General features: G+C 44.4%; 1 protein-coding gene across 1 annotated transcript; it reads right to left on the reverse strand.

Annotated features, from left to right (window-relative positions):
* Window positions 1–15,210: 15,210 nt before the first annotated feature.
* LOC145398643 (protein mono-ADP-ribosyltransferase PARP11-like) lies at window positions 15,211–26,646 on the reverse strand. Its single transcript, XM_080271448.1, has 2 exons — window positions 25,552–26,646; window positions 15,211–15,462 (listed from the first exon to the last, which is right to left on the reverse strand). Exons 1-2 carry the CDS (start codon window positions 26,490–26,492, stop codon window positions 15,222–15,224), a joined length of 1,182 nt encoding a protein of 393 aa, XP_080127574.1. The 5' UTR covers window positions 26,493–26,646; the 3' UTR covers window positions 15,211–15,221.
* Window positions 26,647–27,224: the final 578 nt, after the last annotated feature.

The following is a 27,224-nucleotide window of genomic DNA, read 5'->3' on the forward strand; positions in this document are numbered from 1 at the left end:
CAAGTGATGGTATCTAGGGCTGGGGGAGGTACTGCCAAAGAAGAGGGTGAGTGGCCATAAGCAATTTGCCACAAGGGCACAGGAATAAATTCCACCTTGTGCTGCTTTTGTGATAAGTGGGTGCATATGAGATGCTGTGGTATTAGTGGTAGACTGCGAGATAACGCTGATTTCATGTGTGCGGTGTCAGGGACAGCGTGTGGAGCTTGTCAGGTGCGGAAGAATTAATCTTGCTGGTGAGTCTCTTGAGTGTGTGGAAGTTTTGTTATTTAGGAAACATGATATGTGCTGGGGGTGAGACAGGAGCTAGCTCTGTGGCTCGAGTGAGGAGTGGTTGGAAGAAGTTCAGGGAGCTGTTGCCACTTCCGACACTGAGAGAGCACTTTCTCCATGCTATGGGATCGCTGTATGTGGCATGTGTTAGGAATGTAATACTGTATGGTAATGCGACCTGAGCAGTACAGGAAGTGGATATTCGCTGGCTCAAATGTACAGAAATGACAATGATTAGGTGGATGCACAGTGCATCCTTGAGTGCGAGGCCTGGGGGGAGCTATGTTTATGATGGACGAGTTAAGAGGTAGGATGGGACTGAAGTAGTAGTGGTAGTAGGTGTTCCCTAGGCAGTCTGGCCGAACAGCCCCGAGTCCCTAAGGAAGGCCACAGCCGAGACCAGGCTTTCCCACAGAGCTCTCGAGGAGTGTACTGGTATGTTGTGTTGCTGGTGTAGGCAATTGTGTGCAATGCAGTCTTCCATAATGTGCTTAATAGTATGAGGTGCTGTGTTGCATTCTGGACAGGCACCAGCAACAGAGTCATCAGCCTCATCTGATAACTCAAGAGGGCTGGATGATGCCCACATCTCAGCCTGGCCAGGTGGACTCTGTCCTCACAAGGGAGGTAGGATTCAGAGAGGTGGATATCAGGAGGCTGTGCATACAGCTGTGTTTTGTCTGAGTGACTGAATGGAACGGCAAGTGATTTGAGCATGGATATGCTTCTGGATGCTGGTTTGAGGAGGGTGTGGGAGGAAAGATGACAATATTTGTGTATGATATAGTGTGCTGGGGTATTGTTTTGATATTCCTTGGTGTGTGTGGATGTGCTGCCATGTAGTATAGTGGATGGTGTGGGTTTGTGGAGGCTGCAGCAAGCATTTGTGTGCCTCTCATGTCTAGGTGACCCTTAACTTTGAGGACTTTGGTTTCTTGGTGTAGGTGGTGTGTAGGTGTAGTAGCTGTGCAACTTGTGATTATTTTTTGGGCCTTGTTCTGTATGGTGTGTAAACTGTTGTAGTGTGTTTAAATGAGGTTAGACACTCAAGCAGGGCTTGCATAATTCATATCCAGTATTGTTTGTATACAGTACTGTGATGATGGTTTCTTTGTTGAGTCTGAATGTTGTCTGGGCAAGTGACCATAGGGCATTGAGTCTTGGTGTTAATTTGTTTTAATGCGTGTGATGTGTTGTTTAAATGACACTGATGTATGTTACACCAAGGATTGTGCGTGTGTGTGTGTGTGTGTGTGTGTGTGTGTGTGTGTGTGTGTGTGTGTGTGTGTGTGTGTGTAATTCACCGGGTCAGTCATGATCACTTGATGGTCGTGATCATCAGCTTTTACCCTCCCGGAAGGGAGCTGAGAGCTCATATAGTCTGATCTAAGGGCAAGGCTGTGACCTTCACACACGCACACATCTGTCCCCTTGCTCAAGGGGGATAGTAACCACCCACTTCATCAGTGAAACTTTCGCAACCTGAGCGAGGCGCGAACTCCCGTCCACCAGATGGCGAACGAGAACGTTACCACTGAGCCAGCGAGCGGTGTGTGTGTGTGTGTGTGTGTGTGTGTGTGTGTGTGTTGAGTCTTGGTGTTAATTTGTTTTAATGCGTGTGATGTGTTGTTTAAATGACACTGATGTATGTTACACCAAGGATTGTGTGTGTGTGTGTGTGTGTGTGTGTGTGTGTGTGTGTGTGTGTGTGTGTGTGTGTGTGTGTGTGGTAGGGGATGTTTATGGTGAGGTGTGGAATGTGACTGTGTTCTGCTGTTCAGTTTGTGAGAATGGTCACTTTAAATTTGGCTGGGGCTATTTTGAGTCCATTTGTGGTGAACCATTCATGTAGTGTGCTGAGGTAAGGTTGGATGATGTGTGCAGCTGTGTTTGCATTTTCGTGTGTAGGCTACATGTAAGTGTTATGTTGTCTGCATAGGAAGCTATGTGTATTTGTGGTGCGTGGGGTGTGGGGTGTGGGTATGTCGTGCATGTATAGGTTAACCCCTAAAAGACGGGCATTGGAATGTTTTGACATGCTCAGGACGTGCATAATCAGCAGGTGCGATATGGTGGGGGGTTTGTGGGTAGTGGAGATGGGGGTGGAAGGGGTGGTGCAAGGAGATGGGCTGGGTGGTGGGTGTGGGGGGTAGGAGGTGATGGGTGGGGAGGTGGGGGTGGCAATGGGGGTTGGAGAGGTGGGGTGGTTTTGGGGGTGGGGGTGGTTTGGGGGGTTAGGGTATGGGGGGCAGGAGGTGGGGCTAGTGGGTAGGGGATTGGGGTGGTGGGGGTAGGGGGTGGGGGATAGGCAGTGGGGGTTGGAGGGGTGGGGTGGTTTTGGGGATGGGGGTGGTTTGGGGGGTTAGAGTATGAGGGGTAGGAGGTGGGGCTACTGGGTAGGGGGCTGGGGTGGTGGGGGTAGGTTGTGGGGAGCAGGGAGTGATGGTAGGGATTGTTGGGGAGTGAAGGGTGGTTGAGGGATGGGGGGGATAGTGGGGTAGGGAGGTTGGGGATGGTGTGTGGATGTGATGGTAAGGGGGTGGGGTGGTTGGGGTGGGTGTGGGAGGGCAGAGGGGAGCAGGACAGCATATGAGCACACCTGTCTTTTTAGGCCCTAGTACCCTTAGACAGCATATGCAGACACCCATCTTTTAGGGGCTAAAGAGTGTAGGGAACAAAACAGATCCTTGGGGGACCCCATTTGTGAGGTTTCTGATGTTTGATGAATGACCAGCAAATGTTACGTGTGCACATCTGCCTGCTAAGTAGTTTGCCAACCAACCATCTTTTTGTGTTATTGTGCATGTTTGTACTGAGTACAGTATTTTGTTTGTGAGGTTGTGGCAGAGGATGGCATCAAAAGCTTTGCTAATGTCTAGTGTGACTAAGAGTGTTCTGTGTGGTGGCCTAGCTGAAATGATGCCATCAAAAACTCTTTGTGTAAGGTCTGTAGGAAGAGTGTTTGTGAAGTGTAGCGGCCTAAAACCATGTTGTGATGGGGTGGGGGATAAGGTGTAACTAATTGTAACACCAGTCTTTTAATGCCTTTGGAGAGGGTGCAAAAGAGTCTGATGGGGCGGTGTGAGGAAGGTAACGTGGGGTCTTTGTTGGGTCTGGCTGTCTGGGTATGGTGATGATAGTACCACACTTCCAAATGTTGGGTATTATGTTGTGTGAGTAGCTGTAGTCTGATATGCTGGGACTGGAGTGTACTGGTGTTGTGAAGAAGAGAGGTAGACAGATGGTTTGGACATGTGGAGAGGATGGGGGATAACAACTGGGTGCATAATGTTAGAAGTGTTAACGTTAGGGGTAGGGATGTGACAGGTACGGTAGACCAAAACAGACCTTGGATATGGTCATAGAGTGTGACCTCAGGGATAAGGGACTGAACAGTGAAGCTGCCAGTGATCGAGCAGCATGGAGAGCCGCCGTTAGGAGACCAAGGCCAACGCATGTAAGGAAGTTGTAGTCTTTACAAACAAAACAAAACGAAAGGGGTTACAAGACAGAAGAGGATTTGATGACTAGATATTTCCCTTAGATGTCAGGCAAAGTTCTTTAAAGCTGACTGAACAGTGCTGATAGTTACCGCAAGTTACAAGTCCAAAACAGGTTCTTGCATGAACAACTGCTACAAGCAATACACAGTAACAGGAATCAATTACTATATTTTGAATATATCTGTATGGTAAGTTATGCAGGTAAATTCCTTACGTGATTCTGCAAAGGTACGGTATATGGAAATAAATAGCATAACGTAAACATTACGGTAACGGTATATAATAAGTTGGGCAAACTAAAGAGTGCAACGAGACAGGATCCAGTAAACAAGCAAACATAAAATGCTAAAATAAGGAGAAGTAGCGGCTGAATAAATAAAGAGGGTGGCCTGCAGTCCTCAAGGACCCAGGTTGGCATCCTGACTGGGCTGGGAACATTACACTATATGGATTTGAAATTCATCTCTGTAGATCAAATATTCATTCTTAAATCTTTAGTGGAAAAGTTTCTAGAGAAGGGAAAGAAGTTGTATGCAGCTTCATGGATTTGGAGAAAGCATATGACAGGGTGGATAGACAAAGATTGTGGAAAGTATTAAAAATATATAGAGTAGATGGGAAGTTGTTGAATGCTGTGAAGAGTATGTATGATGGTGCTAAGGCTGCAGTGCATGTGGATAGTGAACTGAGTGAATTTTTTTTCTTTGAAGGTTGGGTTGAAACAGGGATGTGTCATGTCTCCATGGTTGTTCAATCTGTACATGGATGGGGTAATAAAAGAGGTACAAGATAGGGTAGTGGATGTTGGAGTGGCCCTGGTGAGAAAGGATAGTGTTTGGATACTCCCTGTACTGTTGTTTCCAGATGATACTGTGTTTTTGTGTGAAGACGAAGGGGAGCTGCAAGGCTTGGTGGATGAGTTTGGGAGAGTGTGTAAGAAACAGAATCTAAAGGTGAATGTAGGGAAGAGTAAAGTGATGGTCTTTGAGAGAGGTGAAGTCAGTGAATGTACAGTGAGGCAGGATGGTGAGGAATTGGAAAATGTGAGTACGTTTAAGTACTTGGGTAGTGTGATGAGTAAGGATGGAGGTTTGGAGGGTGAAGTGCTTGAAAGGGTACAGCAGGGAAGAAAGGTTGCTGGTTCTTTGAAAGCAGTGATAAGAAACAGGGAAGTGAGCATGGAAGTGAAAAAATTACTACATGACAGTATTGTGATACCAACTCTAACGTATGGAAGTGAAGCTTGGACGTTGTTGGAAGGGCACATGTCAAGAGTGATAGCAGTGGAAATGAGTTATTTAAGAGGAGCCTGTGGAGTCACATGGAGAGACAGGCTGACGAATGAGGATATAAGGAAGCGTTGTGGTGTGGATGTGATAGGAAGCATTAGGAGGAGTACACTGAGGTGGTTTGACCATGTGGAGAGGATGGAGGGTGAAAGACTGACAAAGAGAGTGTATGTGAGCGAGGTGGAGGGGGGGAGGGGGAGGCCAAGGATGAGATGGAGGGATGGGGTGGAGAAGTATATGAGAAAAGGGGGTGTGAGTTGGGAGCAGGGCAGTGAAATGGTGGGGGACAGGGCGATGTGGAGGCGATTTGTTTGTGGCCACCCCGAATGGGATTGAGGCGTCTGGCAATAGACAGAGAGAGACAGAATTTCATTAAAGCAGACTTTACTGGTCTGCCACAAGACTCACTAACATGTAGTAAAAACACCCCCACCAAGACCAATAGACCAGTCCTGTAGGAGACAGCCCTTGCATGTATATACTCAAGATGGATGGTGGGTACTGGCACTGATGTGGAGACATGTAGTGGTGTGTAGTACGCAGAACTCCCGGGGCCTTGGCAATGGGATAACAAGCCTATGCCCAGTTGGGGGAGGGGGGGGGTGAAGCCCAGTGGATGGGAGACATTCAGTCACACACCGTACAGGACCCCAGAATCCTGGCACCACCTCAGACCTAACCATATAATTATACCCTACATATATTTATGGTATACACATACTATCTCTATCTATAGCCCGACGCCCTAATCCCGCAAAGGGTGGCCGCAGACAAAACGCCTCCAAGTCGCTCTGTCACCCACCACTTGACTACCCTCCCCCCAACTCACCCCCCTCTCCCTCATATACCTCTCAACTCCATCCTTCCACCTCATCCTCGGTCTACCTCTCCCTCTCCCTCCCTCCACCTCACCTACATACACCCTCTTAGTCAGTCTTTCATTCTCCATTCTCTTCACGTGTCCAAACCACCTCAGTGTATTTCTCCTAATCTTCTCAACCACATCCACATCCACCCCACAGTGTTCCTCACTTCTTCATTCGTCAACCTGTCCCTCCACGTCACTCCACATGCTCCTCTCAAGTAACTCATTTCCACTGCTCTCACTCTTGACTTGTTCCCCTCTTGCAAGGTCCATGCCTCGCTTCCATACGTCAGGGTAGGGATTACAATACTATCATGCAGTGACTTCTTAACTTCCATACTCACCTCCCTATTTCTCATCACTGCTTTCAGTGTACCAACAACCTTCCTTCCCTGCTGTACCCTTTCACGCACTTCATCCCCCAAAGTTCCATCCTTACTCATCACACTACCCAAGTACCACTTGAATGCACTCACATTCTCCATATCCTCACCATCCAGCCTCACTGCACACTCTATGACTTCATTCCTCTCAAACACCATAACTTTACTTTTGTTTACATTAACTTTCAGATTCCTCCTCCTACACACTGTCCCAAATTCATTCACCAAACCTTGCAACTCCCATTCATCTTCACTCAACAGTACTGTATCATCAGCAAACAGCAACACCGGAAGCTTCCAAATCTCACCGTCATTCATTAGAGCCACCCCCACATCCACTGCCCTACCTTGCACCTCCTTTACAACCCCATCCATGTATATATTAAACAGCCATGGAGACATCACACAACCCTGTTTCAGTCCCACATTGAGATCAAAGAACTCACTCAGCTCACCATCCACTCGCACCGTAGCCCTAGCTCTCTCGTACATACTCTTCACAGCACTCAACAATTTCCCCTCCACTCCATATATTCTTAATACCTTCCACATACCTTGCCTATCTATTCTGTCATAAGCTTTCTCCAAGTCCATGAAGGCAGCATACACTTTCCTTCCCTTCTCTAGATACTTCTCCACTAAACATCTTAGAACAAATATCTGATCTACACACCCTTTTCCCTTCCTAAATCCCCCTTGTTCTTCTCCAACTAGCTCCTCTGTCATATGCCTAACCCTATCAATGAGTATTCTACCATATATTTTACCCGTCACACTAAGTAGGCCAATACCCCTATGGTAACTGTACATACAGTATATCTATCTATCTATCTATCTATTGCCAGACGCCTCAATCCCGTTTGGGGTGGCCACAAACAAATCGCCTCCAAGTTGCCCTGTCCCCCGCCATTTCACTGCCCTGCTCCCAACTCACACCCCCCTCTCTCATATACCTCTCCACCCCATCCCTCCATCTCATCCTCGGCCTCCCCCTCCCTCTTCCCCCCTCCACCTCACTCACATACACTCTCTTCGTCAGTCTTTCACCCTCCATCCTCTCCACATGTAGTTATATGTAATCCTTAAATTAAGCAGGCAAGGGAGCACCATATTTTGCATTTGTTTTTTTCCTTTACTTTTGTTCTTAGTGGGATTCTTTGAGTATTTTGTAATTGTTTTCAATTGTTGATTTTTTTCTCTCTCTCTTAAATGTAATGAAAAGCATTTAAAAAGCAGTGTTTGTTTACAATTCCTAACAGCCCTGAAGGTGGAGGCACGCCATCTTAGAATGCCATTTTTGAACAAAATTACCCTAATCAATGCTTATATCTCAAAACCTAACCTAAATTTTCATAACTTAACCTTGTTTATACTACTTGGTATCCTGTCCTTGCCCATTTTATGCTAACCAAGTCAGAGTAACCATTTCTTCCTTGTTTACTGCTGGATCCTGTTCATACTCAACAATGCACATCTGTACACCTTTACTCACTGAATCAATTCAAAGGCAGTTTTTTTTTCTTTTTTCTAATCTTTAAGAAGTGGTCCCGTCTCGTTAACGATTACCTATATATACTGGTATATATATATATATATATATATTGTATATACAGTATATACTGTATACACATACATATATAGGCCTATATATGAGGTATATGAGGGAGAGGGGAGTGAGTTGAGGGGAGGGTAGTCAAATGGTGGGTGATAGAGTGACTTGGCGGCGTTTTGTCTGCGGCCACCCTTTGCGGGATTAGGGCATTGGGCTATAGACAGATAGAATATATATATATCATTATGGCCATTAGACAGAAAGAATTATATTTTTTACATCAATAAACATACTTAATGATATTCTTGTATCACAACGCCCCTCACAATCAGCTGTACATCACCAGGAGGAAGAAGGTTCAATTAAAAAAGTAACCAGTGAGCGTGCCGTCACTGTGCCATCTCTCCGACATGGCTCTAGAGGCAAATATGAATCACACGACTCACAAGGTACAAGTTAGATATCTGCTGTTCTCAGCAACAGCCTGAATTAGTACAACTTGTTCTATTTCCTGTTGTGTTGTTGGTAAATTTAGCTGTGCTTGGGCCACTGATGTACAACCACGTCATTGTACATATACCACCATGCTTATGCCCCTTGTCAGTGTGATGCCAACCTAACATTGAGGTGACACCACAAACAACACTGGCAAGAGAGGCACTACTTACTATAATTTGTATTAAATCCGGGGAGGCATCTTCGGCGTCATCGTCGTCTGTTTCGATCAGTGCCAATAAACTATCTCGTATTCTGTACTGTTTATTGTTTCTAAAATATGGATATCAAAGTCCAAAATAGCATTTAGGCATTGCTTTAATGTTTAAACAATACAGCTTTAAGTATAATTATGAAGTGAAAAAATTATAAAATACTTTACAGTACAGAGGTCAAGATTATGCTAAACGTCTTACATTGTCAAAGTTGACTAAACATTAACTAGAAATTCTTTCCTATATAAACGCCTCAAGAAAATATAAACAATTCATTATACATAAATACTCTGATATACGAATATTTATGCTACTGACATATATATACCTACATTAACATGTACTTTGGGTTTGTGCCAGATAGTACACAGCTCACTGGACAAATATGACAAATGTGGCTACAAACTGTAATAATGGTACTTTTTTTTTTTTTTTTCAAATCATCTAGGACAGGTGTTCTAAAAGTAGTGCCTCGATACTCCCAGCGGGTATCGGCATAGGGTCTTGGAGTTATCCAGAGTCATTGTGAAAAAAAATCGTGTACGGTAATACATTCACACACATAATAATTTGAGTTTTGTTGAAAACCACCTATAGGAAATTGAAAGTAAAAGGAGTAATGATATTAGAGGCAGTATCCGATTGACTTTTAAAGCTGAACCTGGGGGTATCGGGGCGGAAAAGGCTAAAGAACCACACCCACGAAAGTGTATTATAGCCTATCTGTATTGGCTGAACAGGTGTGTGGCAAGACCCACCACCTTGTTTTGTTGTATTAGCACTCTGAACCTTTTACAACAATATATATTTCAATTCAATTCAATTCCACTACCCTAGAACAAAAGGCAACAATACAGTTATACATAAGGTTCCCTGGAATCATGAGTAATGTACAAAGGCAGCCGTCGATATGGGTAAAACACAGAGGTGGGTAGCTGTGTTAACTGGATTATGCAGCGATTCTGAACCTCAGGATAGTGGGTGAATAACCCGCCACAAGATCAAAGCCTTAAGTTATGGGTAATTATGAACACCGCGACTGAGCGTCTAATGTATGAACCCCGCCTTTACCTCTACCTTTAACTTACTCCATCAATTAGAACAGCAGAGTGAACAGCCAAGAGCGCCAAACTTAAGTTGGTGTATCATACAGCAAACCGGATCCAGCACTTTGGAAAACGACAAGTGAGGAGGGAGGGGGGGTGGACGTGATTCTTGGCAATCATAAGTTCACGCATTAAAAAAAAAAAAAAAAAAAAAAAAAAACTAAATACACTGTCACTGTACTTCTTTTAATCATGGGAGTACAATTAATACAGACAAATGCAAGGACATCAGTTAATGTATATCCATCCATCCATAATCCAATCCTACATTGCCCCATGAGGAGCGTATAGAGCCCGGGGCAAGGCAGTTGGTCCCGACATTTAAGATGAGAGTGAAGTTAATGTATATACTTTGATAAATATTACTGTTCTTTTAAACGTAATCTATATCTATCTATTGCCAGATGCCTCAATCCCGTTTGGGGTGACCACAAACAAAACGCCACGTCGCCCTGTCCCCCGCCATTTCACTGCCCTGCTCCCAACTCACACACCCCTCTCTCATATACCTCTCCACCCCATCCCTCCATCTCATCCTCGGCCTCCCTCTCCCTCTTCCCCCCTCCACCTCACATACACTCTCTTCGTCAGTCTTTCATCCTCCATCCTCTCCACATGGCCGAACCACCTCAGTGTGTTCCTCATAACGCTTCCTATCACATCCACATCAACACCACAACGCTCCTTTATATCCTCATTCGTCAGCCTGTCTCTCCATGTGACTTCACAGGCTCCTCTTAAATAACTCATTTCCACTGCTCTCACTCTTGACTTGTGTCTTTCCAACAACGTCCAAGCTTCACTTCCATACGTTAAAGTTGGTATCACAATACTGTCATGTAGCAACTTTTTCACTTCCATGCTCACTTCCCTGTTTCTTATCACTGCTTTCAAAGAACCAGCAACCTTTCTTCCCTACTGTACCCTTTCAAGCACTTCACCTTCCAAACCTCCGTCCTTACTCATCACACTACCCAAGTACTTAAACGTACTCACATTTTCCAATTCCTCACCATCCAACCTCGCTGTACAGTCACTGACTTCACCTCTCTCAAAGACCATCACTTTACTCATTCCTACATTCACCTTTAGATTCCGTTTCTTACACACTCTCCCAAACTCATCCACCAAGCCTTGCAGCTTTCTTTCGTCTTCACTCAACAACACAGTATCATCTAAAACCAACAGTACAGGGAGTTTCCAAACACTATCCTCTCTCACCAGGGCCACGCCAACATCCACTACCCTACCTTGTACCTCTTTTATTACCCCATCCATGTACAGATTGAACAACCATGGAGACATGACACATCCCTGTTTCAACCCAACCTTCAAAGAGAAAAATTCACTTAGTTCACCATCCACACGCACTGCAGCCTTAGCACCATCATACATACTCTTCACAGCATTCAACAACTTCCCATCTACTCCATATATTCTTAATACTTTCCACAATCTTGTCTATCCACCCTGTCATATGCTTTCTCCAAATCCATGAAAGCCGCATACAACTTCTTTCCCTTCTCTAGAAACTTTTCCACTAAAGATCTAAGAATGAATATCTGATTAACACAACCTCTTCCCTTCCTAAAGCCTCCCTGTTCTTCTCCAGCTAATTTCTCTGTTCTTTCTCTAACTCTGTCAATAAGTATCCTACCATACACTTTTCCTATTTTACTAAGAAGACAAATGCCCCTATGATTACCACACACGTCTTTTTCCCCTTTCCCTTTGTACAAGGGAATAATTATACCTGACTTCCAATCCTCCGGGACTCTACCTTCCTCCCAGACCAATCTGCACATCTTCCACATCCATTCTACTACAACCTCCCCCATGCTTCAGCATTTCACCACACACTCCATCAATTCCTGGGGCTTTCCCCAATTTAACTTTCTTCATTGCTTCCACAACTTCTATCCCACTGATTTCTTCCTGTCTTCCTACCTCCCTCCTTCTCCCAGCCATTCCCCAGCCACTTATACTCGCATTACTTCCATCCTCTATGTTCAACAATTCCTTAAAGTGTTCTCTCCATCTGCTCACTTTTTCTCCCTTCTCCACTAGTAATCTATCATTTTTATCTTTCACTCCCCTGCTAACCTCACTTCCACCCTGTCTTACTCTCTTCACCTCTTTCCAGAACATTTTCTTACAGTCCCTCCACTTTACACTCAAATTCCTTCCAAATTCCTCATCCAGTCTCTTCTTACTCTCTCTTACTAATCTTTTCACCTCTCTCTTTCTTTTTACATATAACTCTCTCTTCCGTCTCTCAACTTCTTCCACGCCCCTATTTCTCATCCATTCATTGTATGCTTTCTTCTTTTGTGCCACAGCCTGTCTCTTCATTCCACCACGCTGTTCCTTGCACCCCCCTCCGTCTTCTCTTCCTTCCACACAGCACATCACATGCTGCACATATTTCTTCTGTAAATAACCTGCACACACCTTCCACGTCCCCCATCTGCTCCAGTTCATATTTGCCCAATCGTTCCTCCACTTCTCTCTTATACTCTGCCATTTCCCATCCTCTTGTAACCTTTCCACTCTGCTTGCAACTACTCCCTCCTCTCGCCTTTCCCTTCTTCTATTTCTCCATCTTACTTGGATCACTCTATCTTTAACACCTAGGCTGCTTCCCCCAAGGAAAGGGAGGTAACCGAGACAGGACGACACACTCCCAATTTACTCATCCACTTAAACACATTCATTCACATCTTAGCCCCTACCCCAAGGGGAGAAAGGACATCCTCACAGCACGAGGGTCAACTGCACAGTGTAATCGGTGACATCCGCTGCTGGGCCCGACAGCAGAGCTGGTTTACCACAATGGACCCATCCCCTTACTCGCACCTGACCTGATCAGCTGATCAGACCAAAATCGGGAGAATATCCCCTCAGGGCTGTGTCATCATTTATTCATTCACAATTTCTCTCCAATCATTTCTATCACGCACAGCCACTCTTCCTTGCTCAATTGACATCCCTCTCGCATCCAGCGCTCTCTTCACATTGTCCAACCATCCTATTTGTGGTCTTCCTCACAGCCTTACACCTCCCACATCTGATCTAGTTATCTTTTTTCACCATTTGCTCATTATCCACTCTCTCCATATGCCCAAACCATCGCAACACCCTCTGCTCAACTCTACCAGCCATCTCCCGAACAACTCCAGTTCTCCTTCGCACTTCATCATTTCACACTCAATCCATACGCGTCACTCCACACATACTCCTCAGACACCTCATCTCCATTACATTCAAACTTTTCCTCTCTGCTACACCCATACTCCATGTTTCAGCCCCATATAATGCAGTCGGTACCACAACACCCTCATACAGCCTTCTCTTTACATCCATTCTAAGCGAACGACATCTAAACACTTTTTTCATTCCTCCCAGCACCTTTCCTACTTCATTTATTCTAAACTTCACCTCTGCATCTATTCTTTCATCCACAGCAACATGTGACCCTAGATATTTAAAACACTCTACCTCCTCAAGCAACTCGCCATTCAAAACTATATTCATCCCCCTACCATCTACCAACCTCGTATACTTCATCACTTTACTCTTATTCTCATTTACTTTCAATTTCCTCCTTTCACACACCCTTCCAAACTCCTCTACCAACTGTCTCAATCTGTCCTCTGAATCAGCCACCACTGCAGTATCATCTGCAAACAGCAGCTGCTTAAGATTCCACTCTCCACCATCAACATTCACCAGACTCAGACCTCCACCTAAAACTCTTGCATTCACCTCCCTTACAACACCATCCATGTAAATATTAAACAACCAAGGGGACATCACACATCCCTGTCGCAGCCCCACTCTCACAGGAAACCAATCACTCACAACATTTCCCACTCTTACACACGCTCTACTATTTACATAAAAACTTTTCACTCCTTTTAGTAACCTACCATCAAGTCCATACAATCTTAAAACAGTCCACAAAGCCTCCCTATCAATGCTATCATACGCTTTCTCCAAATCCATGAATGCCCAAAACACATCGTTACCCTTCGCTAAATACTTTTCAAACACCTGATCCACGCATCCCCTCCCTCTCCTAAAGCCACACTGCTCATCACCAATCACTCCCTCTGTACCCTCTCTCTCCTGATGAACACTCTACCATACACATTACCTACAACACTCAACAGACTTATACCCCTAAAGCTAGTACATTCATACTTATCACCCTTACCTTTATACAACGGGACCACACAAGCACTTGCCCAGTCAACTGGCACCATACCTCTCACAAAACACACATTCAACAAACTTACTAACCAGTCAACAATAGTCGCTCCATCACCTTTCAGTCATTCCACAGCACAACCATCCATACCTGCAGCTTTCCCTGTTTTCATCTCCTTTACTGCCTCGTGCACTTCCTCCATCGTGATCAAAGAATCATTCAACTCTCCCAACACATTTATTCCTTGCACCCTTCCATCTGCTACAATCTCAGTCTCTCTTTCCTCCTCTACATTTAACAATCTTTCATAATACTCCGCCCATCTCTTCCTTACTGCATTCATCTCAGTTAACATCCTTCCATCCTCTGCTTTTACTCACTCTTCCTTCCCAGACTCTCCCTTTCGCACCCTTTTCACCTCCTCCAAAACATTTTCTTATTCTGTTGAAAATTCTCAGTCAACCGCCTACCCCACCTCTCATCTGCTGCCACTTTAGTATCACGCACAGCCCTTCTCGCCCTATTCCTCTTTTCCTTATACCTCTCATATGACATCTCATCCCTCCTCTGCAGCCACACTTCATATGTACATCTCTTCTCAGGCACAGCCATACTTACTTCCTCGCACCACCATTCACTTCCCATTCTTGCACCACCACCCACTCGTCTCACACCACACACCTCTTCCGCATACCCCACCACAGCAATCTTAAACAACTGCCATTCCTCCTCCACACTGCCATTCTCCTGATCTTTCACTGCGTTCCACTCATCTTTCAATTTCTCCTGATACTCTATCATTTTCTCATATATCCAACTCACTCACTTTCAATAACTCCCTGCCACACCTAACTCTCCTAGCTCTCACCCATCTCTTACCTACGTAATCACAGGTCAGCAAAAATTGCGGGGCGTACACCCCCACATCCTCCTCTTTAAATCCGTGCCTGTACTGGCTCTTCTTCACTGTATCCAGTAAATATTCAGACTATTTAACAGGAAAGAACTAATCAGAACAGAACCGCAGGAGTAATGCTGTAAACTCCACAAGACAAACCTGCTTGGTGAACAGAACTGAGACGGTTTGGTCCCCCCCCCTCTCTCTCTCTCTCCAAAAGACAATAATCCTTCTTAGTGAACATATCCAAGATCCGTCCATCTCTCTCTATCCACAAGACAATAGTCCGTCTTGTAATAATAATAAGACGGTTGGGTCCCCCCGATCCCCCCCTCCTCGCATGACAATAATCGATTGAATGGATATCCACGACAGTTGGGTCCTTCCCCTCCCCCCTCTCTCTGTAGGCTGCAGTCTCAAATCCAAGAGCTATTAGGCGGTGAAGTGCACAACATATCTAGGGCAGTAATCACGCTTGGAAAACTTGACATAGACGGTAGGCATGTGCTGGGAGTCTACAGTGGTGCCATAGGTGTTGGTGGAGCCTGGTATCTTGGGTGGTGAGTTCATGGTGTTGTCCCCTTCCACGTACCCATCAAGAAGCACGTCTGCCACAAACACCACACCCCTCTCGCCCTTCCCAGGTCCGCATGTATCGCTGTACCTGGACACGCTGCAACAAAGTGATACACAGATCTACACTACCAATAACGCTATGGCACAATGGTTGACCCACGGCTCCTTCACCGGCCCAGCTGTGTCTCTGAGTCTGGGTTCTTCGCAACACCTCTTCCTTAGCGATTTATTCTGCATTTTTTTTTTCTCAGTATCCTCTTGTATGTTACTGGTTCAAACTATGTAAACATTTAAAATATATAAATAACGTACAACGAGTTTTTACAATATGAAAAATAAATCGCTTTGGAGGTGGTGCTGTAATGCCCACGATCTGCCTACCTATCCCTCTACCTACCTGTCTATCTATCTATCTTTAGCCATATGCCTTACACCCGGGATGAGTGGCCACAAACAAATCGCCTCCACTATCAGGCTGCTCTCCATCCAACTTCATTCACTCTCATACCACTCCATCCCATCCCTACATAGCCTCGGTCTATCAGTCATCCGCCCACCCCCTCAAAAAAAAAAAAAAAAAAAAAAAAAAAAAAAAAAAATGGGGGGGGGGGGAACGATGCCTTTATTAACATTTCAAGCAGCCTCCGCCAGGGTACACGGCCAATACACGTTTTGTCCATGATGGCATAATGTACGAACTCCCCGCTTTCTTTCCTTTTTTCTATCCTCTTCTTCTTCTTCTTCTTCTTTTTTTTTACTGTGTACAGCTAGTCCTCGTTTAAAGTTGCTTCACGTAAAATTACTTCATGACTAAGTTGCTCAGGCATTAAAAACCAATTTGTTATTAAAACCTGCAGATTTCTGTGGAATTATCTATATATCTATCTATTACCAGATACCTTAGTCCCGTAAGGGATGGCCACAACCAAATCGCCTCCATGTCGCAGTCCCCAGCCATTTCACTGCCATTCTCATCTCACACCCCCCCTCTCTCATATACCTCTCCACTCCATCCCTCCACATCATCCTAGGTCTCCCCCTCCCTCTCCCCCCACCTCCACTTCTCACATACACTCTCTTCGTCAGTCTCTCGCTCTCCATCCTCTGCACATGGCCAAACCACCTGAATGTGTTTCTCCTAACGCTTCCTATCACAGCCACATCCACACCACAACGCTCCTTCACTTCCTCATTTGTCAGTCGGTCTCACCCTGTAACTCCACATGGTCCTCAAATAACTCATTTCCACTGCTCTCACTCTTGACTTCTGTCCCTCCAACAAGGTCCAAGCTTCACTTCCATACGTTAAAGTTGGTATCATAATACTATCACGCAGTAACTTTTTCACTTGCATGCTCGCTTCCCTGTTTTTTTATCACTGCTTTCAAAGAAGCAGCTACCTTTCTTCCTTGTACTCTTTCAAGCACTTCACCCTCTAAACTTCCATCCTTACTTTTTATCACACTACCCAAGTACTTAAATGCCCTCACATTTCCCACTTCCTCCTCATCCAGCCTTACTGAACATTCAGCGACCTCACCTCTCGAAGACCATCACTTTACTCTTCCCTACATTCACCTTTAGATTCCGTTTCTTACATACTCTCCCAAACTCATCTTGCAGCTCCCCATTGTCTTCATTTAACAACACGGTATCATCCGCCAACAACAGTACAGGGAGTTTTCACACACTGCCCTCTCCCATTAGGGCCACTTCAACATCCACTGCCCTACCTTGTATCTCTTTTATAACCCCATCCATATAGACTGTATAACCATAGAGACATGACATCCCTGTTTCAATCCAACCTTCAAATTGAAAAATTCACTTAGTTCACTGTCCACACGCACTGCAGCCTTAGCCCCCTCATACACACTCTTCATTTCATTCAGCAACTTCCCATTTACTCTATAATATTCTTAATACTTTCCACAATCCTTGTCTATACACCGTGTCATATGCTTTCTCCAAATCCATGAAGGCTGTATACAATTTCTTTCCCTTCTCTAGAAGCTTTTCCACTAAAGATCTAAGAATGAATATCTGATCTACACAACCTCTTCCCTTCCTAAAACCTCGCTGTTCTTCTCCAACTAATTCCTCTGTTATTTCCTTAATTCTGTCAGTAAGTCTCCTACCGTATACCTTTTCTATTACACTAAAGAGACAAATTCCCCTATAATTAACACACACTTCATATTCACCTTTCCCTTTGTACAAGGGAATAATTACACCTGACTTCCAATCCTCCGGGACTCTACCTTCCTCCCAGGCCAATCTGTACATCTTCCACATCCATTCTACTACTATCTCTCCCCCATGCTTCAGCATTTCACCACACAATCAATTCCTGGGGCTTTCCCCATTTTGACTTTCTTCATTGCTTCCACAACTTCCACCCTACTGACTTCTTCCTCTCATTTCATATTCCTCCGTCTCTCAGCCATTCCCAGTCACTTATACTCGCACTACTTTCATTCTCTATGTTCAACAATTCTTTAAAGTGTTCTCTCCATCTGCTCACTTTTCTCCCTTCTCTACTGGCAATGTACCATTTTTATCTTTCACTCCCCAACTAACTTCTTTAACATCCTGTCTATCTTTCTTTACCTCTTTCCAGAACATTTTCTTACATTCCCTCCACTTTACACTCAAATTCCTTTCAAATTCCTCATCCACCCTCTTCTTACTCTCTTACTAATCTTTTTACCTCTCTCTTCCATTCTACATATAACTCTCTCTTCTGTCTCTCAGCTTCCTCCACACCTGTTTCTCATCCACTCACTACATGCTTTCCTCTTTTGTGCCAGAGCCTGTCTCACCTCTTCATTCCACCATGCTGTTCCTTGCACCCACTTTCGTCTTCTCTTCACCTCACACACCACCCCATATGCTGCACAGATTTCTTCTGTGAATATCTTGCACACACCTTCCACGTCCCCCATCTTTTCCAAATCATATTTATCCAATCGCTCCTCCACTTCTCTCTTATTTTCTGCCTCTTTTCCATTCTCTTGTAACCTTACCACCATCTTTGTAAGAATTACTTCCTCCTGTCCTTCCTTTCTCCTACTGTATTCGTTCATCTCATTTCAACCTTGACACTCACCACAGATGCTCATGATTCATTATAAATTTTTCCTAGAGTCACTGCCGATTTTTTTTTTTTTTCATGCAATTATTCCCTCAGTAATGAACCAGAAGTATGCTTCACTCAAATGTTTTAGTTAACCCCTCTTCCACGATGGCGGACTCACGAATATCCTTGAGGCCTCGTGCAATGAAGGAAAACCCCCCCAACAAGGAAAGTCTCTCCGGAGATAAATAAAATCGCTTGGTGGTGGCACATTAAAAGAAAGAAGTCCTGGCAGTCCTCGAGTTAAGTACCGGTAGTATTTTGCCAGCACTAACCCCAGCACAGACTAAGAAACGACTGAGAGGGCTGGGTGCTGGCAATCCAATAATTATAATCTGAATCAAAAGGCAGTGGCAATGACCTATCTGAGAGAAGCATACTGAGTTACGTGGATAGACAGACCCCAAAGGAAATAAAGGAGTGCTGTGGTGTTGATGATGATGTGCTACAAAACATTATAAGAATTACTGTGATACGCTTTGGCCATGTGGAATGGATGAAGAGTGAGAGGCTGATCAGCTGGAGGCGGGTAATTTCCTGTATGATATAAAGATCCCTCCCTTCCTCAGTCAACGATTAAAGCGTCCAGACAGATATACTGAAACTATACTTTTCACCCGTAATCTTATTTTTTTATTATTATTATACGTACACTACATACTTTTTACAGTGACACAGTTACCTACGAATTATGCAAGGTCACTAGTATTTCGTAAAAAAAAATAAATAAATGTCTTCCTGACAGCTTCAAGTAAAAATTAAAACTCTTTAAATCCTGCTGTAAGAGCTTTGCTGATCTTGTCAAAGTGCTGTATAATTACATACGCCCTATCCATGTCAAAATAACTGTTGACAATATTAATCACTCAATGCCGGTTAATGAAATCACTAATAATAATAATAATAATAATAATAATAATAATAATAATAATAATAATACTGTGTTCCTGAAATATAGCGTAAAAAAAAAAAAAAAGTACACGTTTTTATATATCTGGTTTTAAAAATTGCCTCTCACCACCCCAAGACTAATGAGTGCGGGAGGATACGTACCCAAGCCCCACTCCCCCCTCCAATGGCGCTGCTGAGGTTAACTAGGACAGTACAGTATTAGAGTGGGGTGGAAAGGGGAAACAGAGGATGAGATGGAGGAATGGAGTGGAGAAATATAGAAGGGGAATGAGCCGGAAAAATGGCAGCCAGAAGGCAAAGGACAGGGTGACATGAAGGCGACTCGTTTGCAGCCACCCCTTTCGAATTACCGCGTCTGGCGATAGATATGCTTTTTTACACCAAAAAATCCCCCTGGGGGTAAGGGGGTTTTGTTCAAGAATACTCCCCCAGTATCCCTGCTTGTCGTAAAAGGCGACTAAAAGGGTTGGCGGAGGGTTGGTGCCCCTTCCCGGAAAACAACTAACTAAAAAAACAAACAATAAGCCTCGGACAAGGACTGACCAAACGATGACGACCAAGGACCGGACAAAGGACATGGTAATCGGAACATGGAATGTAAGGGGAGCGAATGATGAGGTGAAAGAGAGAGAGATTGTCCAGGTGCTTGAGGGTGAGAAAGTTGATGTATGCGGAATAACTGAAACGAAATGGAGAGGTGAGAGTGTGAGAGAATGGGAGTATGGATGGGGTATATGTGCAGGAGTAGGTGAGAATGAGAGGGTAAAAGAAGGAGTATGTATAGTTGTGAGTAACAGATGGAAGAAGAGCATAAGAGAGTATGGATCAGTTGGGTCAAGGATTGTGTGGGTAAGATTGAAAGTTGAAATGCAAATGTGGGCGATTGTGTGTGTATGCGCCAACGCAAGATCGTGCAAGCAGAGTGAGAGAAGAGTTCTGGACAAATGTGGAAGTGTGCATGGAAAAGTTTGGAAGGAATGAGAGAGTGTTTTTGATCAGTCATATGAATGGTAAAGTAGGGAATGTGAAGGTGGATGGAATTGTTGGTGAGTGGGGTGTGCCTGCTGAGATAGATGAGAATGGGAGTGCGTTAGTGGACATTTGTGCTGGGAGGGGGTTGGTGATAGCCAATACCCTCTTCAGGCATAAAATGATCCACAGGTATACATGGCGAGTGATGAGAAGGGTGGGTGGTGAACTGAATGAAAGGAAGGCAATGATTGATTATGTATGTGTGGATGAAAGGATGCGAAAATGTGTAATGGATGCAAGAGCTTATAGAGGTTGGGGGAGTGGACTTTCTGACCACTACTTGGTGGTGGCCAGAATCAAGATCCAATTAGGAAGGAGAAATAGAAGAAGGGAAGGACGGGAAGAAGGAGTATTTATAAGGAGAGTGGAAAGGTTACAAGAGGATGAGAAAAAGGCAGAGTATAAGAGAGAAGTGGAGGAACGATTGGGCAATTATGAATTGGAGCAGATGGGGGACGTGGAGGGTGTGTGCAGGATATTTACAGAAGAAATATGTGCAGCATGTGGTGTGGTGTGTGGGATGAAGAGAAGACGGAGGGGTGTGCAAGGAACAGCGTGGTGGAATGAAGAGGTGAGACAGGCTCTGGCACAAAAGAAGAAAGCATACAATGAATGGATGAGAAATAGGGGCGTGGAAGAAGTTGAGAGGCGGAAGAGAGAGTTATATGTAAAAAGAAAGAGAGAGGTGAAAAGATTATTAAGAGAGAGAAGAGGGCGGATAAGGAATTTGGAAGGAACTTGAGTGTAAAGTGGAGGGACTGTAAGAAAATGTTCTGGAAAGAGGTGAAAAGAGTAAGACAGGGTGGAAGTTAAGTTAGCAGGGGAGTGAAAGATAAAAATGGTAGATTACTAGTGGAGCAGGGAGAAAAAGTGAGCAGATGAAGAGAACACTTTAGGGAATTGTTGAACATAGAGGATGGAAGTAATGCGAGTATAAGTGGCTGGGGAATGGCTGGGAGAAGGAGGGAGGTGAGAAGACAGGAAGAAATCAGTAGGACAGAAGTTGTGGAAGCAATGAAGAAAGTTAAATTGGGGAAAGCCCCAAGGAATTGATGGAGTGTGTGGTGAAATGCTGAAGTATGGGGGTGAGATAGTAGTAGAATGGATGTGGAAGATGTGCAGATTGGCCTGGGAGGAAGGTAGAGTCCCGGAGGATTGGAAGTCAGGTTTAACTATTCCCTTGTACAAAGGAAAAGGGGAAAAAGAAGTGTGTGGTAATCATAGGGGCATTTGTCTTCTTAGTATAATAGGAAAAGTGTATGGTAGGATACTTATTGACAGAGTTAGAGAAAGAACAGAAGAATTAGTTGGAGAAGAACAGGGAGGCTTTAGGAAGGGAAGAGGTTGTGTAGATCAGATATTCATTCTTAGATCTTTAGTGGAAAAGTTTCTAGAGAAGGGAAAGAAGTTGTATGTGGCTTTCATGGATTTGGAGAAAGCATATGACAGAGTGGATAGACAAGGATTGTGGAAAGTATTAAGAATATATGGAGTAGATGGGAAGTTGTTGAATGCTGTGAAGAGTATGTATGATGGTGCTAAGGCTGCAGTGAGTGTGGATGGTGAACTGAGTGAATTTTTCTCTTTGAAGGTTGGGTTGAAACAGGGATGTGTCATGTCTCCATGGTTGTTCAATTTGTACATGGATGGGGTAATAAAAGAGGTACAAGGTAGGGTAGTGGATGTTGGAGTGGCCCTGGTGAGAGAGGGTAGTGTTTGGAAACCCCCTGTACTGTTGTTTGCAGATGATACTGTGTTGTTGAGTGAAGACGAAGGAGAGCTGCAAGGCTTGGTGGATAAGTTTGGGAGAGTGTGTAAGAAACGGAATCTAAAGGTGAATGTAGGGAAGAGTAAAGTGATGGTCTTTGAGAGAGGTGAAGTCAGTGAATGTACATCGAGGTTGGATGGTGAGGAATTGGAAAATGTGAGTACGTTTAAGTACTTGGGTAGCGTGATGAGTAAGGATGGAGGTTTGGAGGGTGAAGTGCTTGAAAGGGTACAGCAGGGAAGAAAGGTTGCTGGTTCCTTGAAAGCAGTGATAAGAAGCAGGGAAGTGAGCATGGAAGTGAAAAAGTTACTGCATGACAGTATTGTGATACCAACCCTAACGTATGGAAGTGAAGCTTGGACGTTGCTGGAAGGACACAAGTCAAGAGTGAGAGCAGTGGAAATAAGTTATTTAAGAGGAGCCTGTGGAGTCACATGGAGACAGGCTGATGAATGAGGATATAAAGGAGCGTTGTGGTGTGGATGTGGATGTGTTAGGAAGCGTTAGGAGGAATACACTGAGGTGGTTTGGCCATGCGGAGAGGATGAAGGGTGAAAGACTGACGAAGAGAGTGTATGTGAGTGAGGTGGAGGGGGGAAGGAGGGGGAGGCCGAGGATGAGATGGAGGGATGGGGTGGAGAGGTATATGGGAGAGGGGGGTGTGAGTTGGGAGCGGGGCAGTGAAATGGCGGGGGACAGGGCGACGTGGAGGCGATTTGTTTGTGGCCATCCCAAACATGATTGAGGCGTCTGGCAATAGATAGATAGACAGAATAGAAAATGCTACATTCCTTTTTACATAACAATCAGCAACAAGGTGAGAAAGTCAAACGTCTTTCTAAAAATGTCATGTGTTTTCCGCCATGTAGGCCAACAGTGCAGCATCAGTTGTGTGGCAATGTGATGCAGCTATCATAGCAAGACATCCCTGGCACAGAGCTACTGAGAACTGCCTGGACAGGCTTAACCCACTGAATCCGTGTTAATTTTTTGCAAAGCCTTGCTGTTTCCTGACGATTTAATAAATTCATGAAATACCTTTCTACTGAAGAGGTTTATTAGGGCTATACCTAACCCTTCCTTTTCAAAAAGTAAATCCTAAGTTGAAAATAATTGTCAGGTGCTGAAGAGAGACGCCGTCCAGCGGTGATACTTGATATAAGTGAGCGCCGAAGTTGCCTGCTTATACAGTACAGACGCCCCTCATCTCCCTCCCTGTCCCCCAAGGAGGATGGTGGACTGTAAGTGACTAAACGAAGGACATTTCCAGACTGTACTCCATTGGGTTCACATCCAGATGAATCTGGATTTGCAACGATTAAACCTGTCAAGAGATAACCAGAAAAAAATTTGAAGAGATGCCCCCACGCCCAGTAAATGTTAACATCCAATCCCGCTGTACCCCCTGCCAGGTGTAGGGGCCCATGGCTAGGCTACCGTCATTGCAAGTTTGGCCTACGAGGAAGCTGAAAATAGCATCACTGATAATTTTCGCAATCAACATAAATCCCCTTGATAATAAATATATGTGTGAAAATAGCTTCGACATGGCATCAAGTACTTGCTGAACAATGTTATGATTTGACGTAGCCGCGAGCAAGGACAATAATAAGCGATTTATCAAACACTGAAAAGATGGACGGTCTTCGATATTGTACCTTTCTTATTTACAGCAAAACTGAACCATAACATTACTCAACAAACACTCGATATTATGTTAATTTTTTGTATTTCAAGCACGACTTCTGCTAATGTAAATTTTTAATGTCTATCTTCACTTTCCTTGTAGCCCAAAACTCGCATTCAACACTTCGGGTACGGGGCGAGGATAACGGGCTGCTGATGATCACCCCAGCCAAATCCATCACCACATTCATCACCAGCAGCAATTATGAGCACAGTTACACCCCTAACAGTACACTTGACCACATACATGTGCCACAACCCTGCACCAAATACAAGGCATCAAGAGGCGATGCACCTCCAGACAACACATGAACAGATCGTAGGTTACAAAAAGAAATACTCCCTACTTCAAAACCACTGTAATCAGATCAGTTAAGCCCTATGCTTCCTCGGCAAGGGCTTCCAGTCTATCTAACATCCACTACAACACCCTGCATATCATACCGAACAGTTCTCTACGCCTCAACACAAGCTGCACCAATACCACTGCTACCACAGTTCACGTACATTTTGAAATCAAAGTCCTCCCTACTGCAGAAAATCTTGATACGAGGCACACAATTCTACATGGTAATTTGTGCCAACACAAAGCACACTTGTCATTACATGACACAGAAACACAGTACAAATATAGCCGTTTTACTCTAACTTGGCTCAAATTTTTGTCCTTTTGCAGCTTTTTCACATAGCTCAGTGGCAGGAAAAGGCAATACTACGGCTCTCTAACCTTTCCACAGCATTTCTTCGTGACTAGCTTCGTATTTTAGTGTTCATCTATTGTTACAACTCGGCATTCAAGGTGAAGAGATGGCAAGTTTGGTTCAAGTTAGAATAAAAAGGTATAGGCACATAAAACAATCCCCATACAAACATTAGCACACCCTGTTCCACAACACCCCACCTCCAGACATTACCACACTAGCAATGACAAATCACCTACATACTTCACGAGCAGGGTCACACAACACCTCCATCACAACACCATATTACAAGTCCCCCCCTCCTCGCTGACATCCACCCACCGGAGGTGTCCTTAAGAAAATATGGCAGACTTCATCTTGCTGGGCCTACATCAGGACACCACCCAGCCCTCCTCATCTACCAGCTTCGATTTGGGCTGAGTGGAATTACAGATGACTCGTGCCCGGCTTGTATCACAGACCCACGCATCATAACCGAATACTGCACAGCACATGCCACACTAAGATAAAGACGCATCAAGAGTATGGGGAACCTATGAGACAACCCCATAGGTGCAACTGCTTACCTGCGGTCGGTGGGGTCTGTTCGGTCAGACAGACTGGGGGTTAAGAAACAACAACAGCATCACTAAGAAGCCTTTAGTCACCTCTGGGGAACGAATCAATGGAAGGCCGTTACTTCGACTGGGACATTCTAACAACTACACCACCCAGGCTCGATACGTTGATCCCTTCTTTCCGACAATTTTTTTTTTTTTACTTCATTCCTAAAATTACCAAACGATATTCAAAGCCACCAATAGATGATGAAGTTAATGAAGGCCATATCTAACCTTTCCAGTTTGATCACCCTTGTCCTACAATGTAAATGAAAGGGTCTGGTGATTGCAGGAATAGGTAAAAAAGTGTGTCATCGATATCAGAGTTAAATCTGCGAGACTTGCAACTGACCTTCTGACAAAGTAGGTTCCCCTTCCATACTCATATGTAATGGCAGGATGCTGGAGGCGAGGACTGAAGTTGTCTCGGCATATGGTGTCCACCTGGTCCTGTCGCGGCCAGTGGAACAGTCGCAGCACCAATGGCTTCCTTTTTCGTCTTTTGGTTATCTCAGTTACTTTGTTCTTTAAGGGCAAGAACAGTGTTGGATTCTGCACCCGAACGATCTCCACATCTTTAACTTTGTGGAAAAAGTCTGCCATGCGTTTCCCTATTTCCAAAAACTCTGTGCACCCTGAAGAAAGAGGCGCAAGAAGAGATACTTGTGTGTTGTCGGTTGCCTCCCACGATGGCGGCAGTTTAGCTTTGCGAGATGACCGCATTTTCAGTTCTCTGGGCTGTAGTTCTGGTCTTTTCTTGGGTCTGCGGCGAATAGCAGTTTGTTTCTCAGTGTCAAGATTCTGGCGAGTCATGGACTCAAAGTCAAGTGTGTACTCGTATTTGTTCTGCTTAAAGGTCATGAAAACACTGGACTCTACCTGATAGAATGTCTCAATATCTTGAGAATTTTCCATTGGAATCCATTTCTTTCTATCTTGGAAAAACCATTCATAAGGCGTTGCATGTTCTGAGTCAGAGACAGATGATGATGGAGTGGACAAACGTCTGAGTTCAAAGGTTTGGGAGCCATCAGAACTTTTCATGGTCATTGCCGTGAAGTTGGCCTCACACCATCCTTTTCCTAACAGCTTAATAATTTCACATCCATAATTTGTTACATGTTTCCTCTGCATTGGACTGACTTTAATCTTGTCAATGGCAGGGTCTTGGTAAGCTCTCTCCAGTTCCTTTGCCTGAATGACAAGAATGTTGCACCAGTTGCCAGCGTGGTTCTTCACCTGCCAGTGCCAAGGGACGGTGGCGTGAAGTCTGGGACAGCCGGTCTTCTCCATAGGGCACGCCTCATCCAAAGCCTCCACACACACCTCAGCTTTCTCCACATTGGCCAAGTAATAATACGACCACACCGTAATCCTCCGTCCTCGTGGCTGCTTTTGAATTAATCCACGTGAGGGTAGTTTGCACCCTTGCTTCACATCATCCCTCTCTATGTCTTTGCTGAAAACAAAATGTAAACAAATATCAATTCTCTATTCAGGTAACACTAAAAAAAAGGTGTGAAAATGTCTCAGCTATACCTCCCAAGAATTAAACCAAACCCACTGGCAGTGTGGAACTAGGCCAGGTCGGCCATGTGGCCTGCATGAAAAAAAAAAAAAAAAAAAATCATTTTTCATCCTCCTGCAAGTTGTGTACTTTTATTTCCTGTGTTCCCCCTTTTGTTTACAAAAAGTGGGTACAGTGGTTGTCAAAGATATGACAAAATTCAAAGAATATTACTTCGTTTTCCTGGCGAATGGTCGAACTAAAGCAATATAGAAAAAGGTACCAGTTGTGTGTGTGTGTGTGTGTGTGTGTGTGTGTGTGTGTGTGTGTGTGTGTGTTTTACCATTTTTATATGCTTTCTTCTTTTTTTTTAACTAATGAACATGGACGAAAACTTGTGTTGGAAATTGTTTTCGGTAAATGAAACTGAAGTACAGTATGAATTCTTTCATTTTTTTTTCCCTCACCGGGTTAGAGACCTCAGGAAATGGTTAACTCTCCAGGGTTAAAATAATGTT

This window comes from Coenobita brevimanus, chromosome 46 (assembly GCF_032717465.1).
Source record: "Coenobita brevimanus isolate Jiangsu-jjx chromosome 46, ASM3271746v2, whole genome shotgun sequence".
Classification (NCBI taxonomy): domain Eukaryota; kingdom Metazoa; phylum Arthropoda; class Malacostraca; order Decapoda; family Coenobitidae; genus Coenobita; species Coenobita brevimanus.